General features: G+C 36.4%; 1 protein-coding gene across 6 annotated transcripts in view; it reads left to right on the top strand.

Moving 5' to 3' along the window:
• The window catches only part of CEP192 (centrosomal protein 192), a 74248-nt gene extending 62139 nt beyond the window's left edge, over positions 1-12109 (top strand). For all 6 annotated transcript variants that reach the window (XM_068932114.1, XM_068932115.1, XM_068932117.1 and 3 more), the window contains 5 exons: positions 764-883; positions 5246-5367; positions 6084-6207; positions 6717-6775; positions 11636-12109. In XM_068932114.1, coding sequence (XP_068788215.1) covers positions 764-883; positions 5246-5367; positions 6084-6207; positions 6717-6775; positions 11636-11774 — 564 coding nt within the window. In that variant the 3' untranslated portion in view covers positions 11775-12109. The remainder of the gene's footprint in view (positions 1-763; positions 884-5245; positions 5368-6083; positions 6208-6716; positions 6776-11635) is intronic.
• The last annotated feature ends 216 nt before the right edge of the window (positions 12110-12325 follow it).

The raw sequence follows: 12325 nt of genomic DNA, 5'->3' as shown, positions 1-12325 counted from the left end.
TGTCAGGCCAGTTGTCAGGCCTATTCAACTCCAGGCCTGGAGTTGAATAGGTGTAGACTACTGTCGTGATTTCTGTGTTTTGTTGGGGTGTGTGCGTGTATTTGTTTTTGGCTATGACTGTGATAATATTTGGCAAATGGATTCGATTGTAGTGATCTGTTCTGATCTGCTATTCCCCTTCTCTCTTCTCCCCCCCCCCCCCCCCCCGGCTCCCCCCAACTCTGAAATCAGTGCAGGTTTACTTTTGAGCTAAGCTGCTACAGCACTATGTAGGCAGGAGCCTGTTATTTAGGTGACCTTTAAGGATGTTCACATGCATAGCCTGCAAGTAGGTTTTAATTTCTGTCCTTCTACTAACTGTAGCACTGTGGTTAACAAGTATGCTTATAGATTTGGAGCTGGAGGGGTACAGTTGTTCACAGCTTAGCTGTCAGATGAAAGTATTGCTGCCTTCCAGCTGCAGGCGTATTCCTCTCCTCGTCCCCTTCTGCCCTACTTTGATAGTAGAAACCATTGTGCAAGTACTTGCTTGCAGATTAGCTGAACTCAAATCCTGTTTGAGAGTGCTTGCGCTACCCGTTTTGTCAGCCCTCTCATTTGAGGGTAAAGGAGAATGGACAGTAATGTCTTCTGCAAGATCGTCTGTGTGTGGCATGTGTATGTCTCTTTCTTTAGTATGTAAAACTGTAAAGACTGTATGCGTAGGCGAAATTGTAAAGGTATATAAATTATTTAAACTTTTGCAAAATTTTTCTTTTGGTAGGTCGCTCTAGTCTTTCTGCCCAGAGATAGAGGAGATTACTCCCAGTTCTGGGACCTTGAGTGTTATCCAATTGAAAAACCATATAGGAAACACAAATTAAGATTTCAGCTTTCTGGAGCAGTGAGTATATAAATACTATAAACTCTTTGTCCTGGACAAAAATTCCTGATAAGCATCTTAATGTTACTATGCAGTACTGTCTCTGATATGCCCCAGAATATTTTGAAAAAATCTGATAATACCTTTATCTCAGACTTAAATGTACTATTTTTCTTATCTTACAAAAATACCTTTCTCACCTTGCTGATGTGATAATATGTTTTCTTTTGCCATGTAAGACACGCATTTTACCTTCTGTTCAAAGAAAATAGAGAAGAAACTTGTTTTCTCTGGGAATTGTTTCTGTAGAGGCCGATTTGTTTATATCGGACATTAAGTACGTCATGGTGCAAAGAATTGTACCTGACCTTTGTTATATGTAACAATATAATCTTGGAAGCTTCAAACATGTCTTTTGGAGGTATGGATGTGTTTCAGATTGAATCTCTCTTTGTGAGCACTTTTATACTTAACGTTGTTCAATTATATCCTTAATTGGTATTAACTACATTGATAATATTTTTTTAATGTGGAAAAGTGATACAGGTTTTTACTAAATGCGTTATGTAGTTGATTTGGAAGGAACTGGTAGTTTTCTGTTCGTTTTTGATCCTCGTTTTAATCCTGATGCACTTGTTAGAAATTAGTATCTTTCAATACAATAAACCATTATTCAGTCTGTGGATTTGGCTTTCGGCTCACTGTTCATTGAATTTATGTTCAGTCTGTGAAGGGAGGGACTGACTTGCTTTCTTCATAGAGGTGTTTTTGCAGAATTTAGGAGTATCAAAAACAATGATGAAAATATTTTAAATAGACTTTTCTTAGTGTCTGTTGGGTTGAACAGAAGAAAGCAGAAATTCAGGAGAAAAGTAGGGGCAGGAGGAAGGAGGGAGTTAAGCTTGGGCTGATAAGACTATGGATCCGTTTGTGTGAAGGTTGTTGCACTGAGTAATGCTGTTCCTGACCTACTTCTGAAGTCTGCCTTATCTCTCTTGTAAGAGGAAAAAGACATGTACAAGCACCAGGCCAAGAAAAAAAAGAAAACCATTGAAACTGCCAGGCTTCCAGAAAGATCATTCTGCTTCTAGAAAGATCATTCTGCTGCTATTCTAACCTACACTTACGTAGGTGGGGTATTTTTTGAGAATTGTTCATGGGAGCAGTTGGATTCATAGGAGCAATTGGCGCTCACCTTCAGCTCTCATACTGTTCCTCAGCCCCAATTTTATGATGAGGCCTGGAGAGAGGGATTGGGAGTTGGAACTGATTTTCTGTGCTCTGTCCTTACTTTGCTTGTAATCTCTACCTCGCTACCTGTCTGAATGTGAATAGTCTGTATGTTCAGTATTGCCTGAGTAATATATATGGTTTGCTGTCCACTCCAGAAAGCTTATATGTTTTTTCTAAGTAGTACAGATAAAGATTTGAGATCTTTCTTTAGAGAACCAAGCCTGTTTCAGTGGTAAGAATCTTGCTTGCCGTTGTTGCCAACGCATCTTACCTTCACTGGAAAGCAACCATTGCATAAGATGCTTGTTCTTCCCAGTAGTTAGTTATGCTGAAAAGGCAACTTGTTCATAAAGTGTATATTAAATGACTTCTAACTTAGGGATGAATTAGACCTGTGCGGTTTTTGGTTTGAGAGGGTTTTTATTAAGTTTTCATCTAATTCTTTGAGTTTTTTATCAGAAATCTAGTTATAAATAATTCACTTCTAAGAATGTGACTAGGTGCCAAAATTATGTAAATATATGAGCAGCACAACTTGATACTGATATTGATGAACTAGCACGTCAAACTTATTCCTCTTGATTTTTTTTTTTTAAAGCTGTTAACAATTAGTTCTTTCAAACATCTTGTACGTATGGGAAAAATTTTGTTTTCTGAAATTACTGAAAATGAATGACTTCCTTTTTCAAATAGGTAAGGAACTGTAAATCTATTTACAAGAGGAGTTAACACAGACTATTTACTTAGGTTGTTGCTTTTTTAAATCAGATCCACTTCTAGTTGAGTAGACAAGCTAATATCTGTTATGTCCCAGGGATCAAGAGTTTGGACTGCATTACCGTAACTTGGAAAAGGGTTTGGATCCTGCTGGGTTTGCTGAGGCAAAGAGGGCTACTGCTATGGTTAATGTGACTCTTGACAGGATAAAGTGGGAAGACTGACTGTCATTCATAATGACTGAGTAATACTTATTTGTAGCACCACTTCAAAAGAAATGAAAAACGTGAAAGAGCTTAGGAGAGAACTAAAAGAATGATATGAAGTTAGGAAAATCAGTGACACCATATTCATTTTTTCCTTAAAACAGAGAACTGTGGCTTTGATCATGCTTTCTGTTCATTTGCAGTCCCCTACCATTAGAAAGCATAGTCAGCAGCTCAGAAGGGCCTGTCTCTCCAAAATTCCTCCTAGAGACAGTGAAAGGAGGAATTCTGTATGCATTTTGCAGCTTTCCCCAGTCTCAGTACTGGTTATTCAAACTTTTTTTCTTCTTCTGCTAATAAACATTGATTAGGCTGCTATTAGGTATCTCACTGGTTTAAGAATAAACATTCTTAAGTGAACAACCTTACCACTGTGCATGACAATTTGGATTATTTTGGTCTAATTATTGATCTGTTTGAGTGAATCAGTAAGAATCTGCCAGAAGACTGAGGCAGGACCTAAGCTGTTCTGATTTCTCCTTTGTCATGTAGAACAGTCAAGAACTGCGTAAAAGTGAACTCCTGCCATAGTCAGAACAAACATTAACTGCGTAAGGTTTTTAGTTTACGTAGCTTATGTTCTGTACCTATATAACTATGTAACTTTTTAATGTATCATTTTGCAACAGGGAAGTGAACCAGCTGAGCTGTTACTTAGTGAATTTCTGAGTACCTAAGACAACACACTTTTAATTCAGATTCCTGATTTGATTACTGTTATCAGGAGTCCAGAAGCTTTGTTTTATTTTGTATGTTCCAGGAGCAAGAAGAGAAGAAGAGAAAAACCTTTCTAAGCTCAGTGAGCAAAAAAAATTTTAGTTTTAAGCCTAAATAGGCATTGGTTTTATTCATATGCTCTTGAGGTTTCTTTGGAACAAAGGCACTTAGGTTAGCATTGTCCAAATGGTTACATTTACTACTTTCATTTGAAATGGGAAAAATCAGTAAATACAGGTGTCGGTTAAATGATGTGATTAGAAGATGCCATTATAAAGACCGAGGAGAACCTCTAACAATTTTCCATAATGTGTCTAATTCTCATGGAGTGAACTGCCTTATTGATAAATTAGAGTTCAAGTGAAAACGCTGAGGCATGGCACCCATCATTTTTCCCTTAAAAGCTCTTGAAACACGAGATGTATAAGAAAGCTTTCTTGTCTTTGCATATCAGGTTCTGCTGTAGTTCACAGGTTATTTGCAACTGAAGAATGTTCTTCTTTTAAAATTAAGATAACTTGGCTGCTGCTACTTCTGACAGACTGATTAAAAGCACTCTCAAAATAAATGAGTGTCTAAAAGACAAGTTTGTCATACCAGCTCTATTGAAGATGAATCTAATTTTTTTTAAGTCTTCCCAGGATAAGGGAATCAACTGCTTGTCTAAAATTTCAGCAGCTTTTGGAAAATTTGAGGCAATGTAGCATGACTAAGTGGAGGAGAGTCTCTGATTCTTTGACTTTATTCAAGATGCTGTGACCCAAGGATATCAAACAGTATCTGGCTAGCCATGTCAAACAATGCAGGATTTGAAACTGTGTATCTGGCAAAGCATTCCCTTAGGATGATCTCGTTGCCTTGTGTTAGTGAGTACACTGAATGCAGGTCCCTACTGCCATAAGAGTGGTAAATATTACGGCCGAGTTTCAGAATGTAGAAGTTACCGTATAATCTATTATCAGATTCTGTTTCTCTGCAGAGTCCTTCTGTTGGTGGGAAGAATGTATTGTTCATAATACAAAAGCATTACAAAGCTTTTTGCTTTTCTGAAAATCCAAGCTAGAATGACTTGTCCCTTCCTTCTTTCTGAGCAGTAGTTTTGCTGACTCTGCTGCTCTTGAGGCATGTGGGCAGAATCTCTGCAGAGATATTGAGTGTGTGGGTTTTTTTTTTTTTTTTAAATCTTCATTGTTAGCAGCCCAAGACTCCATCTGCGTTGCTAGTTTGTTGCAAACTGGCTTGTAACAAACAAAGTATTCATAAGACACAGAAGTACATTACAGTATTCCTCCCAAATCGTGGTCTCTGTCACAGTGATCCAGACTCTATTATCCTGGGAAGATTATACTTTAAACATAAAACTGTAATTTGGACAAGAGAAATCATTTAAATACTTAAAGATTAAACTTTTAAGTGCAAGTGTTAAAGGCTACTTTATTTTTGCCAACAGGGTACTAAAACAGAAAATAAAACTTTAATTCTGAAAGCTTCCACAGATGCCCTCACAGAAACTGATCTTCCACCTATACCAGGAAGGAAGGCTTACTCTGAAACATCTACAGTTAAAGCCGGGTAGGTATGGGCATAAATTGAAACGAGAGAGGTTCCAGCTGCATAGAAGGGGGGGAAAAAAAACCTTTTTCATCATGAGGATAGTTAGGCAATGGAACAGGTGGCTTAGAGAGGTTGTGCTTTCTCTGTCCTTGGAGGACAAGGAGAAGCCCTGAACAACCTGGTGTGACCTCAGAGTTGTCACTGATCGGAGCAAGAATTTGGACTAGAGACCTCCTGAGGATCCCTTCCAATCTGAGTTATCCCATGTTAAACAATAAATAGCTGTAGAAGCCTATTTGGCAAAACACTTAATGGCTTTGTATTATTCACAGTTTTCCATATGTTTTCCTCCCAGCTGAGTTCCTAAGTTGCCTAACTATGATTCGCTGTTGTAGCAGTAAAAACTCTTGCATACTCTACCCTTCTGGAAACTACAAAATCTTAGAGTTGCCTCTGCAAAAGACTGCTGTCTTACATGTCTTAACCTTCCTGCTGTTCAGTGTAAGGTGGATCTCCAAGTCTCATATGGTGGGATGAGGTGGACGTCAGAGGAATAAAATCTTTTTGTTAAAGATTACTTCAAGAATTCGGGGTGATTTTTTTCCTTTTTATTTATTTATTTTTTTAATTTAGTATCATCAGCAAATATGGATATTGTCTTGAAGTATAGAACTAATATATTCAGACCATATAAACAGGAAATCTTACTATCTTAAATTCCTTTTCGAAATCAGACAAAATGGGATAATTCGAGGATTGTATGCACCAGAAGACCTGTATGTGTTTCCTCTAACCAGAGTTGGGGAGTCACGCACATTGAAGGTCAACTTGCGGAATAATTCTTTTACAACACAATTCGTAAGTTTGACAGACTTTCAAATGTATTTTCATAAGTCCTTCAAATGGTTCAGTTGCACTGTTTTATTTCTTTAACTGTTGACAGAAGATTGCAATAGTATGAAAATCTTAACTTGTTAGTTCCAAAAGTCTATATTAATAGCTATCTTTGAGGACTGTTTTTTTTGGCTCTCATTTGAATAATATTTTTTTTCCTCCTGTAATTTTTCTTTTCTTTTGTCTGGCTCTGAACTGCTGAGGGCTTTTAACATATTTGCAACTGAAAAAATAATAGGTTATGGTTCACATAGATTTGTTATTAGCCTTATGTTTTTTTATTAACTTTGTTAAAACATCCTGAGATGTAAATTTTTTTTTATTATGCACAGAGCTGGGCGTGCTTTATTTTTAAACCTGTGTCTGTCTAAAGCTGTATTTGTAAATTACATGACTAATCTTAAGCATGTGGTAAATTGAATATGATGGTCTTAGAAGTAGTGGTTTTTTAAGCATTTTGTATTAAATTACAGCTGAGGTTTGTAAGTCCCAGAGAACCTTTCCACATCAAGCACTTGAAATACTCTCTAAGGTGAGTAATGCCTGTGCTAACACTGTTCTTGAATAACAAAAAAAAAAAAATTAAACCCACGTAATTCAATAAGGTAACTATCTTCTGTATGTGTACAGTGCTGAAATGTAGCTATAAATATCCAACATTCTGGCTATCTAGTTAAATGCATATTTCTTGCTAATGCTGTGCTTCGTAATCTTGGTTAGAAGCAGAATGAGCCCACACAGTTATTTCTGCATCTGCCAATTTCTTCCCTGCAAATTGTTTCTAACAGTGCTGCTGCTTTTAATGCTAAGCCTAATGCTTCATTTAACCATTTGGCATGCTGTGCACAATCAAGTCACTCCTTCCATTTATACTTTCTGCACAACAGACCAAGCAAATTGCCTTCATCATGCTTCTAATTTGACAATCCTGCTGAACTGCATCTAAGATTCTTTGCAAATACCAGGTTTGAGCAGCCAGTGGAATTGCCTGGTCATACCAAATATTTCAGCGTATTACCTGCATAAAACAAATATTCAAGGTGGCGATAACAATCCCTTCAAAATAAAATCCAATCATCTTTGGAGTGGATTACAATAAGTATTTGACAGTACTGTTAGTCACATTTTCAGGAAAAAAGTATCTTGGTCATTCAACTGTAACAGTGGTATTGCCACAAAGACAGAATGCACCTTTTTGCATTAAAAGTCATCTAGCATGCATTCTCAGTGTTTCAACAGCTCCCAGTTTTAAATACAGGGAAACTCAGGGTTTATAGAATAGGAGTTATGTGAGCAAAATCATAAATGGAACTAGATCCTCTGACTCCTAGTCTAGTTTCCTGTCTGCCAGTCAGTGATACTTCAGCATTTATTACAAAGGCAGGGCTGTGGTGGTGTTGACCGCAGGTATTCAAAGTATCTTTAAAGCCACATCTCAGTGCACCTCAGTGTCTGCTTGGACTTTTTTTCCAGTGTGTCCCTATTTAACTGGCATCTTTTTATTATGTATGCCACACCAGATAGCATAAAAGAATTTTTTATGGAATGAGTGACCAAGATCAAATCTAGTCAAATAAAGATGTCCAGCTAGATTTGTCTGAGGCTGTGCAGCTGCATACAAATTATCCCTCCAGAAAAGATGAGTAACTTCATTGGAAAACAAATATTTCAAAAGGATTTTTGAGGGATGCTGTCAAAGCTGTGTGGTATGTGTTCTGTGAGAGATGGTAAACTTGGTAGCTTTTACCTGATGTAGAGTTAGTAATAAGTTAAAATTCCACCTATCACAAGTGGTATCAAGTAAATACATTGTACCATTTCATAACATTCTATAAGCTTTATTCTAGCCACTTTGACTATTTTTGCTCCAGCTGTAAGTATTGACCTCTTTTAGTGTGGAGGTGTGTGTGTGTGGTTTTTTTTTTTAATTCATTTATCTGAAAGTCAGCATAACTCTCTGAAAAAGCTTTGTGGCTTGAGAGCATAAAGCGTAAGAGTTACTTGGCTTGGAGAGATGCTTTTAAAAAAAAGTACTAAAAACTTCTTTAAATGGCTTTTATTTAAGGTTTATGAACAGTATCAAGGAGAATTTAAAGAAAGCCGATGCTAACTGCTTCCATCTAAATTGGATTAACTGGACATGCTATAAAGTAATGTTCAAAAGTAACTGGAGAAGAAAATTGTGTTTGTAGGAACTTGAATAGTTAGTCTGTAAATAAGAGTGTAAAAATATTAAGTATCACCTAGCCACGCTTGCTTATGTAGTAAAGCCATGGTCTGTTGCAGTTCTTCGTTTTCAGGGTCAGATTTGAAAGTAATCCTGAGTAATCCGGCGTTAAATCTGGATAATAGAATTGCAGGGTTTTAGTATATTTAAATCAAGATCCTGACCTTCAGAAGTTGGTACAGTGGTTTGCCAGTTTTTATTCAACTGGTTGTGTGTTCAGAAGTACCAAAAATTAACAGTGCTCCTTCTTTTTCCATAGTTGGTTCAATTAAAAATAGTAACTGACTTAATCCAAGCACAGTATCTTGCAGCCAAAACTGCAGTGAAAAGAATAAAGAATTTTAATAGTCTTCACCAAATACTTCTACATGTAAATCCTATTAACCGCAGAGGAATCATTTAGCTGTTATTATAAGTCTTTCAAAGAGTAGGAAGGAATTGTCTGGAATTTGCATTCAAAAGAGGAGTTCTGTTTGTTGACAAGAAGCTGAGTCTCTTTAGCAAGATGACTTTCAAATGATGTGAAGATATGGATGAAACATTGAAATACTTGATAAATGTTCAAGGGTTTTTAGAAAGTTAAGTTCTATTTCTGGAAGGATTATGGGGTTATGCCTATCTAAAAAGAAGTTTGAAAACTAAGATATTTATGTTGCTTTCAGAAGCCATCTGAAATAAGCTGATTGTAGAGTAGCAGATATTTCAAATAGTACTAAACAGTGAAACTTTTATTTGTGAATAATTGTTTCTAGTAGCTACCGTTCTGAGTGTCAGAAGTCACCATTCATTGCCAGTAGACCTGGTTACTGTGGCTTAGATAAAGCTTATCCGTTCTGTTCCTTTCGAACTTACCTGTTGCTGCTATTGTGTTTGGAGAACAACAGTATCAGTTTGACTGTCCTTGAAATAGGCCTCAGACATACCTGACAGTTCAGAAATACCACTTGAAACTGATGCAGCATCCTATGGAGTCCTTGCAGTATTTATAGACTAATTGAGTTTCAGGCATAGTGAAAAGTTTGAAGTGAAGTAAAACATCTCATTAAGAGAAAAATCAGTTAATTGTCAAGACAAATGGAATTCATTTACATTGCTGTACTTGACTGTTTCTGGTTACTGTACTTCAGAAATCCTCCACGTTGCTTCATTCCTAGCAATATGTGTGCTATGTAGTAGTGAAAAGCATGATTATCATTGGAGGAGTTTGAATTTTCCAGTTTTGTTAGTGGAAGACAATGAAAATAGATCTTTTCCTTTGGATTTGGAAATATGAGGATTCGACTATGTTGAGCTCTATCCTGGGCATAAAAAAAAAAAAATCAACTGGCTGCTACAAAATAAACCCCAAATAAGGTCTGACTAATTCTGTTTTTAGAGAAGAAGAATAATCTGTACAGCACTAAATGGATACTTAAACTTCCGTGGTCAAATTAATTGAATACCGCTGTACGCTAAGAAACTTTGCTCTGCCTCAGTTTCGTGAAGGTCATATAATATGTATTTTGGAAATTAATATTTGACATCCAGATGCAGCCATCTCTTTGAAAGTGATACATGACTTACTAATAGTAAGTTTTTTATGTTATAATTTTGAGTTTGGGTATGTGATTCTTCAACTGTTTGGATGTGTAAGCAAACATCCTTTTGAAATGCTCCATTTGATAGAGACTTGTACATCCTTCCTGTCTTTCCTCTTGATTTTTTGTTATAGTCTTGGATGGACTAGTTGTATGGATGGACTTCAGTCTTAGTTCTTAGTAAAATTTGTGTTTTCTAATCTAACGCATCTGTAGCATAGAAATAATCATACTATTGCACTTCAGTTATGGATCAGGGTGTGTGGATTTTTTTGAATGGGTGGATAGAGAGACAACTTGGTAGAGGTGTACAATACTCAGCAGTCAAGTATGAGACATGAAACCCTGATCTGACCTTACTGTTTTGCTGTATTGTTTGTTGTAGTTCATTAATACAGAATGTGCTCTTTATATTAGCCCAGTTTAAAAAAAAAAAAAAAATACAGTGGCGCTTCAATCTGTGTATTCTGAAAGTGTGTTCTCTTAACAGGTTACCTGACTGATGAAGTTCTGTAGAAAAATTTCAAACTATATTTTGCTAATATAACTATTTTAGCACTAGGGATAACGAGGGGGAAATGATGTGATTCCCAAATAGAGGTGGAGGGTCAGAGCGTAGACTTGATAGGTTGGATTAGTGTAGAGGAAAGGAAGGAACAAAGGAGAGTAAAGGTAGGAGCAAAATAAGAAAAAGTAGGGGAAACATATTGGAGAAAGTTGAATAATAGTAAATATACTGCTAAGGGGAGAAAATTAGAGTCATAATAAAAGAAGATAAAGTAGTTCCTTCTTCCTCTATCTTACTAAGTGTTGCTGCTCCTTTTTCACTTATTCCAGTATGTGCCTATTACTGTTACCTATCTGTTAGTTCTGGATATTCCTATTAGATCCCATGTAATCTAATAGACTGTCACTCAGCATTTCCAGCTTTATAGCTTATATACTTTCAAAACATTCAGTTTGGCCTTTTGACAGTTAAAGCAGTCACCCATTACATGGTGCTTGTGGTAGAATAATTTCTTTACCATTCAGAATGTTTTTGTCATTTGAGTAGAGAAGGAATTGCATAACCTAAAAGGAAAGACGTGTGATGTAATATCTTTCAAATACTGATTGAGCATGAGTATATTGATTTGCAGTGATTCAGCAGAATATTTACTCATGTGGAAGCAGTTAGAAGTAATTGAAATTAAATTTACTAACTTCCAGTTGATCAAGAATTGGAAAACTTAGTATACTTGTCAAGTGACTTCTGAAATAAAAACTTTGTAGTAACTATATTCTGAATACAGTTTATACACTGTCAATGTATCGCAAAGAGGCAGACCAAACTTATGCAGATAAACTGGCAGCAGCAGCTAATAAGGTATTACAATAATTTGCCTAGCTAATAGGAAAGCATTGTCTTTAGAATCTAAGTGCTCAGAAGAATAATACTGCAATACAAATAGTATATAAAAATACACTTGATTAGATTCCGGTACATATGCTATGTACTATTTTGAAAGTAAAAAGTAGAACAAAGTCACTATCTGATAGGTTTACTTGGTTTTAAACATTGAACATGCACCTAATTGTCTTTTTACAGATCCCACCATTACATCAACGTGCCAGTCCAATTCAAGCCAAAGACAGAAGGCAGATTTGAAGCTCTCTTGGTTGTGCAAGCAAACAAACATGGCTATCTTAATATTCGACTATGTGGTAAAGCTATTGCAAAAGAGTAGATAGAGAACAGTTGTATAACATGCCATTGAAAATATTCAAAAATTTGCTACTACAGTTCCAAAGTAACTTCCCCTGTTTTTTTTACCCTGTGATGCTGCTTTGATGGAAGGTGTTCTGGAAGGTGAATCATGGTGCTTGTTTTACAAATCTGTTTTCTTAGTAAAAAATGGGAGAAATAACATTGTATATTTTAAAGTTATGTTTTACGTTACATTACTGCCCTTTTGTTAAAAGGGGAAGTTTTCTATTTTTGCATTTATTAGGAGGCTAGATACTGATGTATTTATTTTAAACACTGTAAGTACAAAAATAAAAACTACGTGCTAACAGTTGATTCTACCTGACTTCTGTCTTTGATGGTTTAACAGTTCATTGCTGAAGGTAAGGGGTAACCAGGATTCCTGCTCCTAGGGAATGCTAGGGGTTTTTTAGGTGAGTGAGTAGGGAGAATAAATTTGTGTTACAGAAGCTGGACTGGTCAAGGTTGTGCCTCCATCTGGTAAAGCTGCGACTAGGTATCTGACAGTCAGCCTTTTTGCGCAGTGCAGTG

This window comes from Struthio camelus, chromosome 2, assembly GCF_040807025.1.
Source record: "Struthio camelus isolate bStrCam1 chromosome 2, bStrCam1.hap1, whole genome shotgun sequence".
Lineage (NCBI taxonomy): Eukaryota > Metazoa > Chordata > Aves > Struthioniformes > Struthionidae > Struthio > Struthio camelus.
Note: the sequence above shows the minus strand (reverse complement) of the source record. Positions and strands in the feature narration are given on the sequence as shown.